This window comes from Podarcis bocagei (genome assembly GCF_964188305.1).
Source record: "Podarcis bocagei genome assembly, chromosome: W".
In the NCBI taxonomy this organism is placed as follows: domain Eukaryota; kingdom Metazoa; phylum Chordata; class Lepidosauria; order Squamata; family Lacertidae; genus Podarcis; species Podarcis bocagei.
The window spans coordinates 19,186,972-19,211,543 of NC_138131.1; the positions used below are offsets into that span (position 1 = coordinate 19,186,972).

The 24,572-nt window shown below is 44.8% G+C and overlaps 1 protein-coding gene across 1 annotated transcript in view; it reads right to left on the bottom strand.

Annotated features, from left to right (window-relative positions):
* LOC308578052 (putative helicase senataxin) overlaps positions 1 to 24,572 on the bottom strand; it is a gene marked incomplete at both ends in the record, with an annotated part of 128,469 nt that overhangs the window by 16,517 nt on the left and 87,380 nt on the right. The window contains one exon of the mRNA XM_081178337.1: positions 11,109 to 11,280. Coding sequence (XP_081034463.1) covers positions 11,109 to 11,280 — 172 coding nt within the window. The remainder of the gene's footprint in view (positions 1 to 11,108; positions 11,281 to 24,572) is intronic.

The window sequence follows — 24,572 nt, forward strand, 5'->3', positions numbered from 1 at the left end:
CGCGAGCTGGGCAGATCCGTGACAAAGTCCAGGGCCACCCTCTCCCACGGTTCGAGCGGCGTCTGTAGCGGTTCCAGCAGTCCCGCCGGCTTCCTGTGCACTGGTTTGGCCCTTTGGCATGTGTCACACCTAGAGACGTAATCCGCGACTTCTCCCCTCATCTGGGGCCACCAAAAGTCTCTGGCCACTAATTCCGCCGTCTTGTCCTTGCCGAAGTGCCCAGCACTGGGCGCATCGTGTAACTGCTGCAGGACTTTTCCTCGGAGGTCGTCTCCAGGCACGTAGAGAGCCCCTTTGCGGGTGAGCAGTCCGTCGCGTATCTGGAACTCGTCGTCCTTCGCTGTGCCCCTTCGCACCTCCTCCATCTTGGATTGTGCGAAGGCATCCGTCTGCAGCGCGCGACGCACTGCGTCCAGGTCCACGGTGGCTGAAGCGCATGCCCACGCTTCCGGTGCGAAAATGTGTTTGGCCGCCACCGGTGCCGCTTCCTCGAGATACTGCGGTTTCCTGGATAGTGCATCTGCCATGACGTTGTTGTCTCCCGGGATGTATTCTATCCGGAAGTCGAAATCCGCAAAGAACTCCGCCCAGCAGATGTGTCTCTGGTTCAGGAACCGCGCCGTGCGCCAGTACTCCAGGTTCTTATGGTCCGTGCGGACCTGCACAGTGTGTCTGGCTCCGATGAGGAAGTGCCGCCACGCCTTGAAGGCTGCATGAATGGCCAGCAACTCCCTGTCCCAGATGGTGTAGTTCTGTTCCGACTTGCTGAGTTTCCTGGAGTAGAATGCGCAGGGCCTCCAGTTCCCTTGCGGATCTTGCTGCAACAGGACCGCCCCCACCACTCTGTCTGATGCGTCAGTCTCAACCCTCATTGGTTTGCCGGGGTTTACGTGTAGCAGCTGTTCTTCGGACGCGAAGAGACGCTTGAGTCTCCGAAAAGACTGTTCCGCCTGGTCCGTCCAGGTGAACTTCTTCTTCTTGGAGCTGAGGGTGTCAGTGATAGCCGCCGTCTCCTTCGCGAACCCCTTGATGAACTTGCGGTAAAAGTTGGCGAAGCCGACGAACTTCTGGACCTCCTTCCGATTGCGCGGGCTCTTCCAGTCCAACACCGAGCGGACCTTGGCGCTGTCCATGGCGAGTCCCTTGTCGGACAGCTTGTAGCCCAGGAAATCCACCTCCGTCACGTCGAACTGGCACTTCTCCAGTTTGGCGTAAAGTCTGTGCTCCCATAGTCTCTGCAGGACCTCCTTGACGTCTCCCTCGTGAGCCTCCTGCGATTCCAAGAAGATCAGGATATCGTCTAGGAAGCATACGCACTTCTTGTAGAGGATGCCCGCTAACACGTGGTGCATGAAGGCTTGGAAACAATGGGAGCCATTTTGCAGACCAAACGGCATAACTCTATATTCATAGGTACCTAAAGGCGTAAACATGGCCGTCTTCCACTCATCGCCCTCCCGCATGCGTATAAGGTTGTACGCCCCTCGTAGATCCAACTTGGTGAAGATCCGTCCCTTCCTCACCGTCGCGAGCAGGTTGTCGATCTTGGGCATGGGGAATGCTGTGGGCTTTGTCCTGGAATTTATGATCCTGTAATCAACTACCAATCTCCGTTGGGGCGTGTCTTTCTTCTTCACGAAAAACACGGGACTGCCCCCCACTGCTTTGGATTCTTGGATGAATCCCCGCTTCAAGTTGTGATCTATGAACTCCCTGAGTTCCTGCAGTTCGTCTTCAGACATGGAATATAGTTTTCCAGTCGGCAGCGTCGCCCCCGGTAGGAGGTCAATCGTGCAGTCGTAGGGCCGGTGGGGAGGCAGCTTGTCCGCTTCCTTCTCGCAGAAGACCTCCAAAAACGCCTTGTACTTGTTGGGCACCGCCTGCACCATACCTAGGTGTAGCTGCTGTTCATCTTCTTGTCCCTCCTCTTCCCGGCCGGTCCGGATGCAGTGTTCTGCGCAGTAGGAGGAGCAGAAGGTCAATTGCCGCTGGTACCACGCTAATGCCGGGCTGTGCCTATCCAGCCAACTCATGCCCAACACTATGGGTGTGTCCGACAGGTGGGTGACGTTGAAGCTGATGACTTCGCGGTGATTTCCAATTTGCAGCACCATAGGTGGTGTTTGCTTTACCACCTGTCCACCCAGCAGCTTCCTGCCATCGACTGTGACGACGTTTAGGGGCATCGTGGCTGGCAGGAGCGCTATGCGATGTCGCCTGATGAAGTCCACTCCCACAAAGTCTGCATTACTACCAGAGTCAATGGTAATAGGGACTTCCAGGGTGAATCCATTTGGCAGCTGGAGTGATGCGGTGAGTTGCACCACTGGTTTGGGCGGGAGGGGGTCCGTGGGCTGCAAAATCTCTGGGGACTGCTTCACTGACTCGCCTGGCTGGGCCCCAGTGACTCTGCCTCCAACCAGGCTTCGTCGTTTCCCTGCAGCTGTTCCCCCTGCTGAACTGCTCCTCTTAATGTTGCTGAGGCTGCAGTGTGCTTCTGGATCCTCTGGGGACACTCTTTGGCCATGTGCTGTGCACTGTCGCAGATGTAACACTTCCTGCTCCCTCTAGGAGCCTTCGTCTTGACTGCTCCTGGTGTTTGGGCTCTGGTCGCTGTCTGAGCCTTGGCACCACCTATCTCCATCGGCTCCTCTCCCTCCCCCAGTGGAGGCGTGGAGTGCGTGTGCCCTGTTTCTTTGGGTATGAAGGGAGCTGTTTTGGCTGGTGTGCGTGCCAGACGACCCTCATCCCTGCTCCACGGGCGTTCTTCCAGGCGCACCCCTATTGTCAGCGCTCTCTGGACGACTTCTGTGGTAGTGTTAGGTCTCTCCCCCCTCGCCAGCTCATCTTTCACGGCCCCATTCAGCCCCTCCCAGAACAGATCCCTTACGGCAGCGGAGTCCTTCTCCCAGCCCAGCACATTAACTAATGCAAAAAAGCGGGAGTGATACTGTCTCACCGTGGCTTTGCCCTGCTTCAGCCCATGCATTTCCCTCCTGGCCACATCCACATCCACCGTTGATTTAAAACAAGAGTCCATAGCCTCGATAAATGCTTTTGAATCTTGGAGGGCGGGATCATTTTCGTGCCATAAATTGCGCAGCCACGATTTAGCTTCCCCATGCAGATAAGTTATTATGAAGCCTACTTTCTCCTCCTCATCTCTAAAGTCTTTCCGAAGCAAATTGAGCACGAAAACTATGTCTGCTCTGAAGTTGGGATACTGCTGCAGGTTCCCGTCGAAGTGGGCTACGATGCTGCCCCCCCTCTTCCCGAGGCCAACTCCCTCCGGCTTGGGTCCTGGCAGCCCCTCTTTGCCCAAACGTTCCCACCTGGTTTGCAGATCTCGGCAGCGCGCTTCTGCTTCCTCTTCTCTCTTTCTGGAGGTTGCTACTTCTGCGTAAAGCCTCGTGACTGCTTCTTGCAGTGCTGCCACATTCTCCTCCGTAGTCATCTTTGCCTATCTTCGTGAGCTCGCAAAAAAAATTTTTTTTTTGAGACGGAGCTTACTGTCAGAGCTGACCAAGGTCCCAGCTCACAAAGGACCAACGCCAGTTCGTTGTTATGTACAAAAGTCTTTATTGAAGTTCAGTTTCTCTTTTACAGCCGCGGCGCGCAGCTCTACGTCTGAAACTCTAGACCGCCGAAGCTCCATCTGAGTCTCCTCCCCCCAGACACCAGTTTAAGACCCTAGCCTTGCTCCACCTCTTCCTTTGCTCTTTCCTCCTCTGGGTCCGCCTGTCAGCTGGGGTCTCGCCCTTCCTAGACTCATCTGATGCTGAGTCCCCTGAGTCTTCCCCCTGCCTCTGGCGGGCTTTAGGACCTGGTTCCCCATCCGGGTTTTCTGCTGTCCCGCACGCCTGTACATTCGAACTTGGCGCGCGCGCCCAGCCGGCAACCTTCCTCCTGACCGTTACACTGCTCCTGTCACTGCTTCCCCCTTCGGGGAGGCTAGCTGGACCTGACCTCCCCTCCGTTCCCCCACTCTCCGACAGAGGCGTGGTCAGTCCTGACTCATATTCTCTCCCTGCTGGAGGGGACGCTACCCCTGACACCTGGGACTCTTCCCCCCCACTATGCTCTGGTGGGGAAGCTGGTCCTGATCTGCAGCTGCTGCTTTGGGAGTCCCCGCTGGCCCCTTGTTTCTGGTGTGTCTCCCCTGGGACCCCCCCTTGCCCTGCCCATCGGTGCCTCCTTCTGGGAATCTTCTGATTCGCTGGAGAAGCTCATGGAATCTCTCGGGTCACTGTTGTACTCCCCTACGCTGCCCTCAGATCCTTCCCCTTCGCTCTCCATCTCCTCTCTCCCCTGTACCTCTGCTCCTGAGCCCCTGACCTGACACTACCTTTTCAGAACTCTTCCTATTTGTAGCTAGAGCTGTTTTCTAGTTTCCTCTCTTTTCTCTCTCTATCCCTCTTTGAATATTTTCAAATACTAATTATTTGATTGGAAATACTTAAAATTTAATTACAGGGTGTATTAAATTGATCGGGTAGTATCTGCTCTATATATATTTAGATATGTAAGAAGGTGAATTAACTTTGTTTCACAATCCATATGTTAAATACAAGCACGGTTAATAGATGTCTCTAATTAGAGTGATAATAATTTGCAATATATTTGGTTCATACTAAGCCTTCCCAAGACTTTGCCAAAGATAAAAATAGAGGACAAGAGACCCTATAGAGAAAAGCTGCAATTTATAATATGAGAATTATAGGTATGGATGCCAAGGGATTAAAGGAAAGGAAAAAACAGATCCTAACACTTAACTATTTTCAGTCATTAAAGGCTGATATAGGACTATTACAAGAAACACATTTGACAGAACAAAGGCCACAGACTTTGAAAAGTTAATGGATAAAAGAAGTTTTTTCAACAAATCTAGATGAAAATGCAAAGGGAGTCACGATTCTATTTAGGAAAGGCTGGTCTTATGAAATATAATAAGAGAGGAAGATGGTCAGTGTTTAATAACTGTAACTAAAACAGAAGGGATAGAAATAGCAATAGTCGATGTCTATGCTGCTAATACTGATGACCATTAAGTTTATTCACAACTGTTTTAAGAGATTAAGCTCTTTATCGTATCAGTATCTGATAATTGGTGGAGACTTTAATGAAATTTTAGACCCGCAGATGGACGCCACTTCTACAGCTAGGAAAAAAATGACGAAGGTTAGAGAGAGAGAATTAATTATTATATGATATACTGGAATTTAGTGGATTCATGGAGACTACACCATCCTAAGGAAAAATCCTATACATATTTTGCAGGAATTCACAATACCCAGCACAGAATTGATTTTTTTTTAACATCAGCATCACTACACTCCTTTACTAGCCGATGTGACATTGATATTCCCATTATAGCTGATCACTCAGCAGTAATATTGGAATGTAATCTATCCAATACCCAGGAAGGTATGAGGAGATGGTATCTTAATATATCATTACTAAATGATAAAAACTTCATTCAATATATAACGCAAGGTACGCAAATATATTTTAAAAATAACTCCAAATCATTAACGCCAAGACTGAAGGAATGGGAAGGCTACAAAGCTTATATCAGAGGGAAGAAAATATCTTTCTCTGCCAACAAGGTCAAGATGCAAAAATTAAAAGAAAATAACCTAAAAAAAACTTTTAAAACATTATGGGGCAATATGGCAAATAACCCATCTAGGGTTAAATATGAAAGAATACAACAACAAACACTAGAACTGAATAATATACTAGCTCAAAAAATTGAGTTCAGCTTATTATGTCTAAGACAAACATATTGGGAACAGGGAGAAAGACCGACAAAAATTCTAGCTAATCATCTAAAGCAGAAGAAAATGAACCAAATAATACCTTTAATAAGAAAGGGGGGGGGGGGAATCACAGCGACCTCATCAACAGATATAAATAACGATTTTTTTAAATTCTACAAAAAGCTATATGAAGGGCCAGAAAATATACCAGAGGATGAGGTGGAAAACTTTTTTCAGGATATTAAACTACCAACCATTGAAGAATATCACAAAGATATGCTATCAGCCCCCCTGACATTGAGAATGAAATAGAAACAATGGGTAATGGAAAATCACCAGGACCAGATGGTTTTCCTATAGAATAGTATAAAATATTCAAAAATTTATTAGTCCCCAGACTTCTAGAAGTTTATGAGGAAGCAATATGAGTTTATGAAGTATAAAGGTGTCTATGCTGCAACATTTAATGAAGCTTTCATAATAATTATACCAAAACCTAACAAAGACCCCACTGAATGTGCAAATCACAGACCAATTTCATTAATGAATGTCGATGCAAAGATTCTGAATGCAATACTGGCTGAAAAATTACAAAAAGTCATCCAAGACTTGGTACTTAATAATCAAACAGGTTTTATAAAAACAAGACAAGCCACAGATAATGTAAGATTAACAATAGATATGATAAATTTAAAGAGCAAGAGGAGTTTATGATAATGTCACTAGATGCAGAAAAGGCTTTCAATAGAATCTATAAAGAATTCATTATGTAAATTTGGCTTCCCTACAGAATACTGTAACTGGATTAAAATGATTTACAAAAATCCAACATCTCGGACTGTTACAAATGGTAGAATATCTAATGTGATTAATCTAAAACGAGGAACAAGACAACGATGCCCTCTGTCTCCATTACTATTTAATCTATGCCTGGAACCACTAACAAGAGTAATAATAAAAAAATTCCTTCCAGTAGCACCTTAAAGACCAACTAAGTTAGTTCTTGGTATGAGCTTTCGTGTGCATGCACACTTCTTTCAAGATGAGCATATCAAGGAGGTAAAACACAAGAAAGAAAATTACAAAATTGTATTATTTGCAGATGACATCCTTCTATTTATTACAAAGCCAGAAGATACAATTCCAATAATTATGGAGAAAATAAAAACCTTTGGCTGAATATTGGGCTATTCCATAAATTGGACAAAATCAGAGATTTTGCCAATAGGGCATTGTATACAAACAGGCTACATTGTATAAAAACCATCAATTTTGGATGTGCAAAGACTTTATTAAATATTTGGGCATAATGATTTCATCAGATGTTAACCAAATCGTAAAATTACATTTGAATCAAATTATAAAAGAAATTTATTTTGATATTGAAAGGTGGGGACCTCCAAACCTTTCCCTTTGGGGAAAGGTTAATGTCCTCAAAATGACTATTGTTCCAAAGCTTTTATACATTCTTAGAGGATTACCAATATATATTCCCAACTTATATTTTCAAAAAATAAATCAAATATTTAGATTGTGCCTGTGGGGCACAAAGCCACCAAAAATATCATTACATAAAATGCAACTTCCAACTAAGGAAGGTGGTTTTGGACTCCCAAATCTGGAATTATATCACCAGGCCTACCTGCTGAGCAAGACAAATTGTTGGGGAGCAAGCAGGAATCCCAGTTGGGCTACTCTCAAATATAGTTTCATTGAATCTCTTGTGGGGTGGACCAATCTCAGCTACAACTATAAGAAATATCCCATTAATCTGGAGACTATTAAAGCACCCATAAAAATTTGGATGAACATATATAAAAATAATAAGGATGACCCTTACCAGCATGAGAAATTAACAATATGGGCCAACCCCAAACTAAAAATTGGAAATCAAGTACAGTGGTACCTCGGGTTACAGACGCTTCAGGTTACAGACTCCGCTAACCCAGAAATAGAACTTCAGGTTAAGAACTTTGCTTCAGGATGAGAACAGAAATCGTGTGGCGACAGCGGGAGGCCCCATTAGCTAAAGTGGCACCACAGGTTAAGAACAGTTTCAGGTTAAGAACGGACCTCCAGAACAAATTAAGTTCCTAACCCAAGGTACCACTGTAATAATTTGGCAAAACTGGATGAAAAAGGTATTTTGACACTGAATCAATTAATTGATGAGAACTACAAATTTGTGGAATATAAGACTTTGCAGGTAAAGTATGGATTAACCAGTGAAATACACTGGCAATATATCCAATTGAAACATATGTTCGGAAACACCCATGCTGTTACAAGATTTAATCTCTGCAACAAAAACAAAAAATCCTACACTTGCCCTATATAAAACTTTACTTAACAGGAAGAAATACGATTTAGAATATGAAAGACAAAAATGGAGTAAAGAGCTAGGAGTACAGATAGCAAATGATATAATAATAGTAATAAATTTTATTTATACCCTGCTCTCCCCGGCCAGAGCCAGGCTCAGGGCAGCTAACATCAATAAAATTTCAGTAAATAATAAGGGAAAAAAAGAAAAGGCTTCTGGTTGGCCGCGCGATTAATGGCGGACGGGAGCTCTTTCGGAAGAAAGAGCCCCAGCGTTTTGAAGATTGGGGCGACCGCGAGAGTGTCGCGGAGCCCCCAAAAAAACTCAGATCGGGCTTTCTGAGGACCTGGTGTTCTGGCAGGTACCCTTAGTGACTCCTCTGCTCCCCGGTAAGCTCTAATAAGAGCCCCGAGAGCGAGCGGGGTTGGAGACGCGGGTACTGTGGAATTTACTCACTTTCTTCATAGCGCAAAGCTCCAAGTCCGGCAATTGTGAGCGACCAATTTCTCCGACCAAATTATCAAGGATTGGACAATTGTGAGTAAAAAAGATTTTAATTTGGACAGTAAATTGGAACGAAAGGGATTTAAATTACGGAGGTCGATCCCTTTCCGCTGAAGTAAAAGTGAAAGCAGTTACCGCTGACCGAAGCCGTAACTTTAAAAGACCTGTCAAAACTTCCAAGGAAATATGTCAAACCCCTCTTTCTGCAGGGGGAAGGGGGGAGAATTTGATTGATTTGAGGCCCTGCTTGAGATAGACTTGACAGTGGATTAGACTCTTTCTTTTTAGAAGCGGTTCTCCCGGCAGGGGAAGGCTAGACTCCATTATTATGTCACAAAGGGAGCAGATACATTCAACTTTCGTTTTCCTCTTTGGGGATTACAAAGTAACTGCTGCTATCTGAGATTGTTAAAATAGCACACAGAGTTTCTTTTACCCTCCTTGAACTAATTTTGTGGTTCCAATAAAATAAAATAAATAATAAAAATAAAATAAAATAAAATAAGGAAAGAGGGAAGCTGTTGGGCTGCCTGCTGCTGCCTGCGCACTAAAAATCTGGTGGACTCTGACCGGGTGAGCTGACCTTGAAACTTTGGAATAGCTATGGCTAATGGGGTAGATAAGTCTGAGAAAAGTAAAAGTAAAGATAGAAGACCTTCTAAAGCACCAACTTTTGAAGAGGAGGTGATGCAAATGTTAACAGACATAAGAGCAGGTGTGAGAGGAACTCAGCAGACTGTACAGGAGTTGAAACAAGAATTTGTAGATGTGAAAAAAGGCATTCAAGAGGTCAGGGAGGAAGTTGCTGCCCACGAAACAAGATTGAGGGAATTGGAAACAGTGAGAGTGCCTGACGTGGAGAAGATTCAACAGGATGCGCTCAGTGCAATTGCTTTTTTACAAATGAAGGAACGGGAGAATCAACTGAGAGTAAGAGGCGCACCCCAATTGGAACAAGATAATCTTAAGGATTGACATTGGGTCTACATTACAAAAAAAGCTTGAAGATTAAAGATAAGCCAATTGTTTTGTTTAAGGAAATTCCAAAGCATTTTTTGAACCTAAGGAATAACTACGCAGACTTGGCTGGAACTCTGAGAAGGAAGAACATCTTTTTTAGGTGGGGATTTCCAGAAGGCCTCTCCTTTAAATTTCAAGGAAGGAAACAAAGAATTAGGACCGTCGAAGAAAAAACAGGGTTCCTGGGAAAAACTGCCAAGGATCTGGGATTGGAAAGTGAGCAGACGCCAGGGGCAGGCGCAGGAGCTCCTGAATAGTTTAAGATGGTATTGAGAATATATTCATGGAATGTTAATGGTTTGAACTCACGACCAAAAAGGAACCAAGTATACCATGTGTTAGCAAAACAGAATTTGGACATAATTTGTTTGCAAGAAACTCATGTTACTAGATTACACAGAAAAGTCCTTCAGAATAAGAGACTTGGTCAAGAATTCAATTCATCTGACAAAGTGAAGAAAAGAGGAGTGGTCGTTTACGTGAAAGAAAAATGGAATCCCAAAATGATGTTCAAAGATGAGGGAAGATATATTGCAGTAGAAATCAATGCACAAGGCGAAAAATATTTGCTGTTGGGAATTTATGCACCAAATGATGGCAAAGCAGAATTTTTTAAGAACTTGGAAACAAGACTTCTGGACTATTTGGATTATAAATTTATTTGGATGGGGGACCTGAATGGAGTTGCATCAACGCTTATGGATAAAACACAGACACAGAAAGTAATGAATGTTGGGAATGCTGGCAGATTACCAAAGTTTTTTTTTGACCTGTCAGACATATGGAGAGTGAGAAATCCAACTGAAAAAGACTTCACATTCTATTCAGATACAAATCAAACAGAAGTGGGATGCTTCTTGCCCCCATCTTTGGACAGTGTCCTTCTGGACCCATTAAGACTTCCTCTAAGTCATTTCTAAAAAGATTAAACAATGGGGGGGCAGAATACAACCCTATCTGACCCCTCTTAACATTGTGATTTTGTTAGAGAGTTGCCCCAGCAACCTACATGTTGCTATCACTATATAAGGCTTTTATAAGGTATAGGAGTCTCTTGTCCTCCATCACTGAATACAACTTTGATCATAATTTGGATCTAGGGATGGAGTCAAAGGCAGATTTTAGGTCCATAAAGGCCATATATAAATGGCCTTGGAGTGGTCCTAGTATATTTCTCTGCTAGGTGTGACAGCACAAGACAGTGGTCAGATGTTGAGTACTTCGTACGGAAAGCAGCCTTGGCTTCAGAGGTTATGTTATTATCCTCAAGAAATGTTGCTAATTTAAGGCAAATGAAATGGGCATATAATTTCCCCATTATGGAAAGCAAACTAATTGGCCTATAGTTGCCAAGATCTATAGGTTGTCCTTTCTTGTAAATTGGGACCACAATTGTATACTTCCAGCTAACTGGGATTTTACCTGAATTATTTACCTCTGTGAAAAGAGAATGTGCAAAGTGCTGTATTTTAAAAATAATAATAAAAGGATAAAGGACCAACCTGATGCAACTTTGGCGAATAGTCTCTCTTGCTTTCTGATAGCTTGCATTGTTGACAATAGTTTGAAATGCCTGGATTGGATCAATGGCCTGTCCCCATACTTTAGACCCAAGCTTATCCAGGATCACCATGAAACAGTGGAGCGCAGGCCAGAAAGGATTGATGCTTTCATCTAAAAAAAAAAAAAAAATCAAAACATGCTTAGATGGGAAATAGCACTTAGAAGACAATAAAAACATGTAAATTTAAAAACAGTAAAGAAAAACTTGTTGGGTACAAGAGAAAAAATGTAAAAATCCAGTATCAGGCAACACCTTTTATCCAGACTGTCAGGGAACTGCCATCAGAGGCAAGAGGAGAGGTAAGACGCTCCAATGATGCAGGGGAGGGAACTAGCAAGGAGAGAGAGAGAGCTTCCGCTGGGGAAGGAAATCCAGGGGACACCAGGGAGAAAGGGGAGGCTGAGAGTACTGCGGAGGGGAGGCTCCGAGACTCTTCCAGTGAAATCAGCGAAGAGAGCACAGGACCTCCGCTTGGCACGCCCACGCTGCGCAGAAGGCTTCCGCGCAGAGAATCTAGGAGGAGACTTGGCGTCAAAGAATTTCTATGTTGGAGGAAGTTTAGGAGACGCCCACTCACGGATTCTGCCAGTGACTAAGACAGTCGTGTTATAAGGGCTGTCAAACCAGGGAAAGGTTTAGCTATACGACCAGCTTGGAGCAGTTTGCAGTTTACACACAAGCAACCCCAATTCCCATTACACAGACCAACCAAAACTTCCAAAAAATAAGTGAACAAGTTCTTTGGAAGGCTCCATCAGATTGAATTTCAACCGAGGATCATTCCACGCCAAATCACAAATCACCTGATTTTAATATTTGACCGTGCTCTCACGACTCAGATTTTCTTCAGTTTTTTTAATGTGTCATGGTACTGCCAGAGAATGCCAGGGAGGAGCAGGAACAGGCAGAGGGAGGTGGGCAGGAAGTGGCGATTGAGTGATCAGAGTGATCTGATCTCTGAGTGATCAGAGGTACTTATTGCGAAGAGCATTCACAAGCCATCACCACTATGAGATAACCTCAAATAAAATTTTAAAGATTTTTTGGTCCAAAATTGGGCACAGGAGAATTTTTTGAAAATTTTAATTTCTGTGCGATTTAGGCTAATGCAATTTCTGTGTCAGTTTAGAAAAAACCTCGTTTCGCTTATTTTTCAACCGACTGGGCTTATTTTGGTATCAAAATAAAGCTAATTGTGGTCTCTTTCAAAATAAGGTATAAAAATGGTATTAGGTGCCACAGAAAAAGGTCACCAACCATTCAAAGTGATTTTTTGTCATTTTATTCCCGGTATGTTCAATAAGCCATAGTGCACAAACCACAACTGTCAGGGGTTCAGAGACAGAGACACAGGTGAGGGAGGAGACGGAGAGCGACGAGGAAGAATCCCAGGACAGTGAGGAAGAGGATGACAATGACTTGAGATCTTCCATGAGTCTCTCAAGTGAATCGGAGGATTCTCAGGAGGGGGCGCCCCTAGTCAGGACAAGGGGGGTCACAGGGGGGACCTGCCAGGAGCAGGGAAGCAGCAGGGAAACCCCGAGCGGGAGTGGGAGATCGGGGCCGGCTTCCCAGCAGGAACGAAGGGAAGAGAGGGGGGTTCCCAGTGTGACACACGGAGCGGAGCAGGAAAGAGACAGGGGAAGGAGATCTGGGGAGAACGTCCTGCCGGAAGAGGGGGAGAGTAGTACAGGGAGTAGTGTCAGTGTCAAAAGGAAGGTCAGGGGTAGCGAGCGCGCGCCAAGTTCAAATGTGGAGGCGCGCGGAAATGGAGAAAGCCCGGAGGAGGAGCCCAGCCCCAAAGCACGAAGGAGGGGGGAACAGGCATCTCAGGAATCCGCTTCGGGAGAGAGCAGGAGGGAAGGAACCCAGGGGGGCAGAAAGACCCTGCGGAAAAGGAAAGACAGGAAGCGGTGGTCTAGCACAAGCCTCATAAGTTGGTGCAGGGGCGGGGACGAATCAGAGGGGACTTCAAATGTCTGACGTTAGACACTCGGGGCTGCACGCCTTGGTTGTGGAACCAATAATGAACTGCAATAAACATCCTTGTATATAAGAAGAGCTTGGCGTTGGTCTTTTGTGAGCTGAGACCAGAGGCAGCCCGTGACAACAACTAACACGTGTATCATACTTTTGTTGTAGAATGGGCTAACCATGTACTTATTATGCTGTAAAAATAAGGAGGGTGTTTTTTGTGGTTATAAAATAAATTGATTTAGAAGGGTTTTTTTTACAGAAAAAAATATTACTTTTTTGGACAGGTTTAAGGTCTCTTTGAGCCTGAAATACCGTATTTTTCGTCCCATAGGACACACCGGCCCATAGGACGCACCTAGTTTTTTTGGGGGGGGGGAAATAAAGGGAAATTTTTTCCCTTTATTCCCCCCCCAAACCAGGTCGGGGAATCCAAACCAGGTCGGGGAACAGCGGGATGGCAGCGCTGCGCCTCCCCGCTGTCCCCCGAGCTTGTGGGGCTGCCCGATGTCTGCCTGAAGCGCGGGGCGCTCTGCTTTCAGCGCGACCCGCGCTCCGGGAAGTAGGCTGATATCCGCAGCCTAGAGAGCCCTGCGGGAACTCTCGCGGGGCTCCCTCGGCTGCAGATATCTGCCCGGCGCCGAGACGCTCTGCTTTCAGCGCGCCCCATGCGCCAGGCAGCAGGCTGCTATCCGCAGCCTAGGGAGCCCTGCGGGAACTCCCACGGGCTCCCCAGGCTTGCTGATAGCTTGCTGAAGCCTGGAGAGCAAGAGGGATCGGTGCGCACCGACCCCTCTCGCTCTCCAAGCTTCAGCGAAAGCCTGCATTCGCCCCATAGGACGCACCCAGATTTCCCCTTCATTTTTGGAGGGGAAAAAGTGCGTCCTATAGGGCAAAAAATACGGTACACTCACGCATTCATGAGAATAGTTAAAATTGTACCCTCTGATGTTACAATGTCATCTGATATATATAAAAAATAAGTTTTATTGATTATTTAATAAAAACAAAATACGTCTCAGAGCCCTTGTTCATTTTATTGTGTAAAACACTTTTGCAATGATATGGTCAAAGCTGTTTTGTTTCCCATACATGTAATATGGTCAATGATGCTGTTTTTAAAAAATAAATTTTATTGGATTTTACAATTTTATATTCAACCAAATAACACAATGTAACATTTGTCATATAAAACACGCACACACAAAAAAACCTTCCTCATGACTTCCCTCAACTTCCCCTTCCGGTTCTTTAAATATTTATTACTTCTGCTTAATTTTTGTCTTATTTTTATGATCTTATACCTCAATATACTTAAATCCCTGTGACAGGGTGAGCTCCCGTTGCTCGGTCCCTGCTCCTGCCAACCTAGCAGCTTGAAAGCACATCAAAGTGCTGTATTAAAGGGAGTTGAACTCCCAACAACAGCCTTATTAAAGGAAGCTGAACAGCCAACAACAGAGGATATGGCTGCAGGGGGATCTGATACCCTTCTAAATGAAATGTTACAACAATTCGCAATTTTAAATAAGAAGGTTGATGACCAAACAGCAAAAATTGACTTAGCCACTTCCTCTATTACAAAACTATCTGAACAAGTGGCACAACATTCACAAGCAATTGGGAATTTAAAAGACGCCACTTCTGAGAACAGGAAATTGGCTGAGGCAGCAAATGAAAAAGCCGATCAAGTAAATCAGAAAGTGGATGAATTGAAAGGAGAGGTAAGGCCACTACATAAGCACGTCAGTGACCAGCAGGCCTACCTGTCTATGGTTGAATTGAAAAACCGGGAAAATAATTTAAGATTACGCTCTATCCCAGAGCTTGAGAAAGAGGATCTGACCGGCTATTTGACAGCAGAATTTTCTAAGTTCTGGGGTATAGTGGAAGACAAAGACTTTAAAATAACAACTGCGTTTAGACTGGGAAGAGCAGCAAGGAAGGACAGGCCCAGAGACTGTCTGATTATCTTGAGGACTAAACAGGAGAGAGACAAAATACTTGACCTTCATTTCAATAAATCACTTGAGATCCAGGACAAAAAAGCGGAGATTTACAAGGATATACCTAAACAACTATTGGATCTCAGAGCTATATATACTGACCTAGCAAGACTTCTGAGAGGCAACGGGATACCCTACAGGTGGGAGTTCCCACAAGGTTTATCATTTAACTACAAAGGAAAGAAGGTTAGAATCAAAACAAAAGAGGACAACCAGAAGTTCCTGCACGACCACGGAGAGGATCTGCAGAAGGGAACAGCAGTCCCTTGGCCTCCACCACAGCCTGGAACAGAACCAACACCTTCTTCCTCGGATTTGGACAAAAAAGAGGACACCCCATAAAGAGCAACAACAGATTGATACAGGATGTCTCTGCAGCTGTACAGTTGGAATATTAATGGGGCAAATTCCCCCGAGAAACGAAAAAGGATTTTCCATATTTTGAAAAAAGAACATTTGGATGTAATTTGTTTGCAAGAAACACATGTGACTAGGCTCCACAGGAAAGTGTTAATTAACAAAAGACTAGGCCAAGAATTTATCTCATCAGATAGAGTTAAAAAGAGAGGCGTGGTGATCTACGCAAAGGAGAACCTATCACCGAAATTTTTGTTTAAAGATGAACAAGGAAGAATCCTGGCGATCGAAATACAAACTCAAGGAGAAAAAGTTTTGATATTAGGAATCTACGCACCAAACGAGGGGAAATCAGAATTCTACAAGAAGCTACATGAGACATTACTGGACTATCTGGACTACTCTAACCTCATTATGATGGGAGATATGAATGGGGTGGTCTCTACTTACATGGATAAGTCACAGAACCAGAATTTAACTAAGGATGGCAGACTACCAAAAACCTTTTTTGAATTAACTGACAATATGGACTTGATTGATATATGGAGGACGAGAAACCCCTTAGGTAAAAAAGGAACCTTTTTCTCTGAGGCCCACCTGTCATGGACAAGAATCGACCAAATTTGGACAACTAGAGGGCTGGCACCTAAGACTATAAGAGTGGAAATCTGCCCAAAGACCTGCTCCGACCATAACGCTTTGAAAATGGAAGTGAGATTTACCCCAGCCGGTTCCTTCAGATGGAAAATGAATGACAACCTGTTAAGAGATCAAGAGATTGTAAAGAAGGCCCAAAAAGCTTTAAAGGATTATTTTGAAATCAACTTGAACACTTCGGTGGAAAAAAGAACAATCTGGGACGCAAGTAAAGCTGTAATGAGAGGGTTTCTGATACAACAGAATACGATCAAGAAAAAACTCTGGAATGGAAGAAAGGATAAGATATTAGAGAAGATAAGAGATGGAGAGAAAAAGTTAAGATTGAATCCAAAATCAAAAGAGATTCTAAGAGAAATTAAATTCCACCAGTCACAATACACGAAATTGATAAACCAAGAAGTGGAATGGAAAATTAAACAAATGAAACAAAGATCTTTTGAATCTGCGAACAAATGTGGAAAACTGCTAGCTTGGCAGTTGAAAAAGAGACAAAAATTAAATTACGTTACCAATCTAGAAGTCGAAGGGAAAAACATCCAGAAACCGGGAGAAATTAGAAAATGTTTCCAGAAATATTTTAAAAAATTATATACCCAAGGGCCTGAGGAAGTGACTGAGATGTACCAATTTTTGAAAGACAATGGCTTACCAGAACTATCTCAGGAGAAGAGATCAATCTTGAATCACAAGATAACACAACAGGAAATCGAGGATGCCATTCAGAACATGCAGCTAGGCAAATCTCCAGGCCCTGATGGACTTACCTCCAAATATTATAGGACGTTAAAAAACTACCTGATACAACCATTAATGGAGGTTTGTAACCAGATTATGGGGGGAGGGAGGGCACCAGAAACGTGGAAAGAAGCATTCATCACATTGATACCCAAAGTGGAAACTGAAAAGACCCAACTTAAGAACTACCGTCCCATCTCACTCCTAAACGTGGATTACAAAATATTTGCAGACATTTTGGCAAATAGATTTAAAAAAGTATTAAATGAAGTAATTCATAAGGACCAAGCAGGCTTTCTCCCAGGCAGGCATTTGTTTGACAATACCAGGAATATTATTGATATTTTGGAACTTTTGCAAACAAATATCAATACCAAAGCAGTGTTAATTTTTATTGATGCTGAGAAGGCCTTTGACAACATTTCTTGGAAGTTTATGAAGAAAAACTTGGAAGGGATGGGAGTGGGACGGGGGTTTGAAAATGGAATAGAAGCAATTTATTCAGAACAAAAAGCTAAGTTGATAGTGAACAATGTGGTGACAGAAGAGTTTCATATTGAAAAAGGAACACGGCAGGGGTGCCCCCTATCCCCTTTATTATTTATCTCAGTCCTGGAGGTGTTGCTGAATATGATCAGGAAGGACCGGCAGGTGCAAGGGATATGGGTCGGAGCGAAACAATATAAATTGAAAGCTTTTGCAGATGACTTGGTTTTAACATTACAGGAGCCAGAATCTAGTACAAAAAGAGTTTTAGAATTGATTCAAGAATTTGGTCGGGTGGCGGGATTCAAGTTGAATAAACAAAAAACTAAGGTATTAGGAAAGAACTTGACATCTTCTGAAACAGATGGGTTTCAGAAGGAAACAGATCTAAATGTTGTTAAAAAAGTGAAATACCTGGGGGTTAACTTGTCTTCCAAAAATTTGAACCTATTTAAAGACAACTATGAAAAATGTTGGTCAGAAGTTAAGAAAGACCTAGAAATCTGGTCAAGATTGAAACTATCCTTGTTAGGCCGAATTGCAGCTATAAAGATGAACGTTTTGCCAAAAATGTTGTTTCTCTTTCAAGCCTTGCAGATCGTGGACAGAGTGGAATGTTTTGGAAAGTGGCAGAAGGATATTTCGAAGTTTGTTTGGCAGGGCAAAAAGCCCCGAATAAAGTTTAAAATATTAACTGATGCAAAAGAAAGAGGGGGGTTTGCCCTGCCAGACTTAAGGTTATACTACGAAGCTGCAGCCTTCTGATGGATGAAAGATTGGATTCTGCTAGAAAACACTGATGTCCTAGATCTGGAAGGCTTTAATAATTCGTTAGGTTGGCATGCGTATTTGTGATATGACAAGGCAAAAACACATGGAATGTTCAAAAACCATATTGTCAGAAAAGCAATATTTATGGTCTGGAAAAAATACAAAGACTTACTTGAAAGTAAGACCCCGAGGTGGCTATCACCAATAGAGGCCAAGGCTCAGAAAAAACTGTTAGGATATTTCCGTTCCACCTTAAAGGGAGCAGGCTTTGTAAGCAACAGAGTCTGTGCATGTCCTGTTGACAGGATGTTTATGCTTGCTGTTTTCCTTTCGTTTTGTCAGACAGCCAGAGATGCTGACACAGAACGGTCACGTTTTCTTTTGTTCTGTTAAACGCTAAATAAAGTCTGTAAATATGCTCTTCTGCTCTTCTGCGGTGCAAGCTTTTGACTGTGCTTTCTGCTGAAAGAGGGTGCACCAGCCTAGGAATGTGGCTAGGAATTTCCAAAGGCTTTGTGCCCCTAACTGTTGGATCTGCCTGTCTACGGAAGATCGATGATCGTCCAGAACTCCGGCTTGGGGGCTCATGATGGATGTTATCTCCCTGGCAGATTCCCAACAACAAGGTTATGGGCCCAGATTCATAGCACCTACAGGAGAGTAAAGCTGCAACAGACTGCGTTTGAGGTATGTTGGGGGAAAAGCGAAAGGAAAGGGACGCTTTTCTGTTTTACCTCGCAAGGAGTCTTTGATCTCCGGCAAGGCTTAATTGGCCTGGGAGCCGAGCCAAAGAGGCTTCGTGATTAATGGCTGCCAAGATAACGAGTCTCCAAGTTAAAAAGACTCACGGCTAATGCCAAAAGCTGGAATGGAGTTTTTCCAAGCTTATGGAAATGCTGAATGCCCTAAGTTGGATGGGCAGAATTATGAAACCTGGGCAAAATGGTGTGAGAGTTTGCTGCGTCAGTTTGGGGTATGGCATGTCGTTTCTGAAGCCCCCCCAGTTCCTCTGACAGAGAAATGGAAATCGCATGATTCGAAAGCGATAGACGTAATTGTCCTATCCGTATCTCTTGAGGAAATTAAGATGCTGGCTGGCAACACCACTGCACGTGGGATGTGGACTGCTTTGATGAAAGCTCACAAGCCAATAATCCCAGCCCAGAGTTTGACTGCATCGGAGGTCCTAGCTGTTTCCCAGAATGCGAGTGAATCCAGGGATGCTGAGGGCACCGGTTGCAAGCTGCAGGGGGAGCTGACCGTCACGTCATCCCAGGCAGCATTCCAGCCTCCAGGGGGAGCCAAGGAGTCGGCAGCTGAGAGCTCTGTTTCTCATGAGAACCAAGGCCATCGCCTTTGCAGAGGCCGGAAAGGCAAAGGTAAACACAGGCAGCTGCCTGCAGATGGCCAGGAGCAGAGAGAGGGTGAAGAGCCCGCGCAAGGGAAAAACAAAGCGTTGTTTGCTGGCACAGCTTCACCAAAGGCTAAAGGCACGTCTGCTGACCAGAAGCAGGGGGGCAAGTTGCAAAAGCCCACGCCAGTGGAAAGCAAGGTTTTGCTTGCTGGCACAGCTTCACCAAAGGCTAAAGACACGTCTGCTGGCCAGGAGCAGCAGGGGGGCAAGCTGCAAAAGCCCATGCCGATGAAAAACAAGGGTTTGCTTGCTGTAAAGACTGCTCCAACAGCCAAAGGCAGCTTTGTTGTTGATTCAGGCTGTACCCGCCACATCTCGAAGGATTGGCATCTCTTTATCTCCTTCAAGCCTCAGGAAGGTGAGATCCACCTGGCTGATGGAAGGACGTTGCAAATTGCAGGAGAAGGGACTGTGAAACTTGCAAGTCTGCACACTACCATCAGTAATGTACTTTTTGTTCCAGGAGCGGCGAGCAACTTGCTGAGCGTCCCACAGCTTACTGGGCGTGGTTTTCAGATTTCCTTCAAAAGGAGCGTCTGTGTCATCAGTAAAGGCAAAGAGGACTATTTGCATGCAAAGTTTATGGATGGTTTGTTCCATATAACTTATGATGACACTGCTGTTGTGTCTAATGCTGATTCTTGTTGTGTTGCACAAACTAACAAAGTTCTTCATGCAGGTTGCATTCACGATGCACATCGAAGGTTTGGTCACCTCTCTTGGAAGGCACTGGCCAAGATGCCAGAGGTGGTTGAGGGTTTGAACATCAAACCCTGTAAATTTCACATGAAATGTGTATCTTGTGCAGAGAACAAGGTGAAGGTTGCTCCAAAAGGCAAGGAGTCTAGCAGGCAGGCTTCCAAACCCTACCAGCTAGTGCATGCGGACCTGGTTGGGCCACTTGCGCCCTCTTTAGGGGGAGCAAGGTACTTCATGATTCTGATTGATTCTTTTTCCAGGTACATTCATGTGTATTTGCTCGAACAGAAATCACAAGCGTTTCCGAAGTTTAAGGAATTCTGTGCTTGGTTGGAGAATGTGCACGGTAAACGTATTTCTTGTTTTTTTACTGATCGGGGCGGGGAGTTCACTTCTCAGCAGTTTGAAGCTTTCCTGACTGAAAAGGGAATCCAGCATGACGTGTCAACACCCAGATCGCCATGGATGAATGGACTTGCGGAGAGAGCAAATCAGACATTGCTGCAAGGAATCAAAACCCTGTTGCATGATGCCAATCTCCCTGATAAGTTTTGGGGGGAGGCTCTGGGGAATTTGGTTTATTCTTTTAATCACAGATTGTCATCGCCCATTGGTTGTACCCCCTATGAGAAGATGTTTGGCAAGAAACCCAACACCAAACACATGAAAATATTTGGTTCGGACATGTGGGTACGCACACAACAAACCAACAAGCTTGGGAAGCGTGGGGCACATGGTTTGTTCATGGGGTACGAAAAAGGTGCATACAGGGTATGGATGACTGACTCTAAGTCCATTAAGTTCACAAGGAGTGTTGAGTACAATCCTAAGTGGGGGGAAAATGTGGGAATTTTCCAGAGTTACCCAGAGGAGGATGAAGGTGATGTCAAGCAAGCAGCTAAAGCTGAGGAAGCTGCTGATGATGATGAGGATGATGAGGATGATGAGGATGATGATGATGATGATGATCAGAGTTCGGATTCCAGTTCAGTGGGCGGCGCTGCTGCTGATGTCAGTGAAAGTGATGACACAGCAGACTACCAGAGCGCAAAGGCCTCAGTCAGACCATCTTATGCGTCTGACAATGAACTGGAAGAACCACTGTTCACCATTGGTCACTTTTCTCCTAAGAAAGAGGAGATGAGTCCAGAAGACTTGCGTCTAGTACGCAGATCTGAAAGGGCGACCAAGGGCAGACCTCCAAAGAGGTATGCTGATGAGTTTGCTAAGACAGCAACTGCTGTTCTTAGTAGCTCAGAGAAGGTGTGGGAACCTTCAAGCTTCAAAGAGGTTCAGGAGTTGACCTCTAAAGATGCTGAGCCTTGGCTTAATGCCATGAAGGCTGAAGTTGATTCCTTGAACAGGAACCAAACTTGGGAACTGGTACCGGTAGTCCCAGGAATGAGACTGGTTGGCAGCAAATGGGTCTTCAAGGCCAAGACAGACCAGAATGGCAAGGTAGTCAGACACAAAGCCAGATTGGTTGCCAGAGGTTTTTCACAGGTACCAGGACAGGATTACCACGAGACCTACTCTCCCACAGTCAAATATGAGAGCATTCGGCTGATGCTCAAGATCGCTGCGGAGGAGAAACTGCATGTTTCCCATCATGACATCAATACAGCTTTTTTGTACGGGATTTTGGGGGAGGAGCTGTTCATGCTTCCACCTGATGGGATGGAGATACAGAAGGGAATGGTCTGTAAACTGCGGAAATCCTTATATGGTCTCAAGCAGAGTGCCAGGTGTTGGAACACAAAACTCACTGAGACATTGCTTTCTCTAGGTTTTCACCAGGGCAAAGCTGATCCATGTGTGTTTGTCAAAGAGGAGGGGAAAAACAAACTGTATTGTTTATGTTTTGTTGATGATCTTCTGATGTTTTGGAAGAATCAGGCTTTTTACCAAAGCACCCTAGCTCAGCTGAAGGAGCACTTTGACATGAAGGATCTTGGTGAGGTATCCAACTATCTTTCTCTGCAGGTGGAGAAGGACCAAGCAGGTAATTTTCTGGTACACCAAACACAGAAAATTGCTGATGTGTTAACCAGGTTGAATTTGGTTGATGCAAACCCAGCAGACACACCGATGGTGACAGGTTACCAGGTAGACAGTACTGCTGAAGCGTTTTCTGACACAACGCTATACAGATGCATTCTAGGCAAGCTGAATTTCATTGCCAGATGTTCAAGACCTGACATTGCTGTAAGCTGTAATCTGCTTAGCAGACATGCCAACAATCCTACGGTTCAGGATTGGAAAGCTCTGAAGCGCATAGCCCGCTATTTGAAAGGGACTATGCACTACAGGCTGAGGTTCACCAGTCAGAAGACTGGAGGTCTTGAAATCTTCGCTGATGCAAGTTTTGGAAGTGACACCACGGATGGAACAAGCACTTCTGGAGTATGCTACATGTACAACCACTGCCTGTTTGACTGGTTGTGCAAAAAGCAGACGACAGTGAGCCTAAGTTCCTGTGAAGCAGAACTCAATGCTCTGTCATTTTCACTCATGGATTGTGAATGGTTGATGCAACTGTTTAAGGACATCAGGGTGTCTGTGAAATGTCCTGTACAAGTGTATCAAGACAATAGATCGTGTTTGGCTTTGCCGAACTCCGAGAGTTGCAAGCAGAGAACCAAGTACTTGCAGATTAAGCTACATCGTGCAAGGGAGTGTATTCAGAAAGGACTTATTCAGGTGTCCTACATGCCAGGAAATGAAATTCCTGCTGATCTGTTGTCTAAGGTTGTTAACAAAGAACAACTTAAGGTTTATGTACAAAGGTTGCAATTGGGTGAACCACAGGTACAACAGGTTACACGGAAAGGGGGAGGATGTTAGGATATTTCCGTTCCACCTTAAAGGGAGCAGGCTTTGTAAGCAACAGAGTCTGCGCATGTCCTGTTGACAGGATGTTTATGCTTGCTGTTTTCCTTTCGTTTTGTCAGACAGCCAGAGATGCTGACACAGAACGGTCACATTTTCTTTTGTTCTGTTAAACGCTAAATAAAGTCTGTAAATATGCTCTTCTGCTCTTCTGCGGTGCAAGCTTTTGACTGTGCTTTCTGCTGAAAGAGGGTGCACCAGCCTAGGAATGTGGCTAGGAATTTCCAAAGGCTTTGTGCCCCTAACTGTTGGATCTGCCTGTCTACGGAAGATCGATGATCGTCCAGAACTCCGGCTTGGGGGCTCATGATGGATGTTATCTCCCTGGCAGATTCCCAACAACAACCTAATATGGAGGCCGGCTGGCCGAAATATTGGGAAATAATAGAAAACATTGGAGATAATTGGAGGTTGCAGAGCTTTGAAAAATTAAAGGATAAGGTGCAAGATTGGTTTCATTATGCCCAAATTAATGAGATTTTTAAGTTGGACAAAAAAACAGGATTCCAGGTGGAAAAATCGAAACTTGAGACAGAGTTGTTCGAACCAAAGACCAAGGTATTGTCGAGAATGTATAACTTGCTGCTTAAATGGAACACTCAGGACGAGACAGTTAAATCAGCCATGATAAAGTGGGCTCAAGACATGGGGTACAATATTATGTTTATAATAATAATAATAATAATAATAATTTATTATTTATACCCCGCCCATCTGGCTGGGCCTCCCCAGCCACTCTGGGCGGCTTCCATAAAAACAAAAAATACAATAAAATATCACACGTTAAAAACTTCCCTGAACAGGGCTGCCTTAAGATGTCTCCTGAATGTCAGGTAGTTGTTTATCGCTTTGACATCTGATGGGAGGGCGTTCCACAGGGCGGGCGCCACTACCGAGAAGGCCCTCTGCCTGGTTCCCTGTAGCTTTGCTTCTCGCAATGAGGGAACCGCCAGAAGGCCCTCGGCGCTGGACCTCAGCGTCCGGGCAGACTGATGGGGGTGGAGACGCTCCTTCAGGTATACTGGACCGAGGCCGTTTAGGGCTTTAAAGGTCAGCACCAACACTTTGAATTGTGCTCGGAAACGTACTGGGAGCCAATGCAGGTCTTTCAAGACCGGTGTTATATGGTCTCGGCGGCCGCTCCCAGTCACCAGTCTAGCTGCCGCATTCTGGATTAGTTGTAGTTTCCGAGTCACCTTCAAAGGTAGCCCCACGTAGAGTGCATTGCAGTAGTCCAAGCGGGAGATAACCAGAGCATGCACCACTCTGGCGAGACAGTCCGCAGGCAGATAGGGTCTCAGCCTACGTACCAGATGGAGCTGGTAAACAGCTGCCCTGGACACAGATTTGACCTGCGCCTCCATGGACAGCTGTGAGTCCAAAATGACTCCCAGGCTGCGCACCTGGTCCT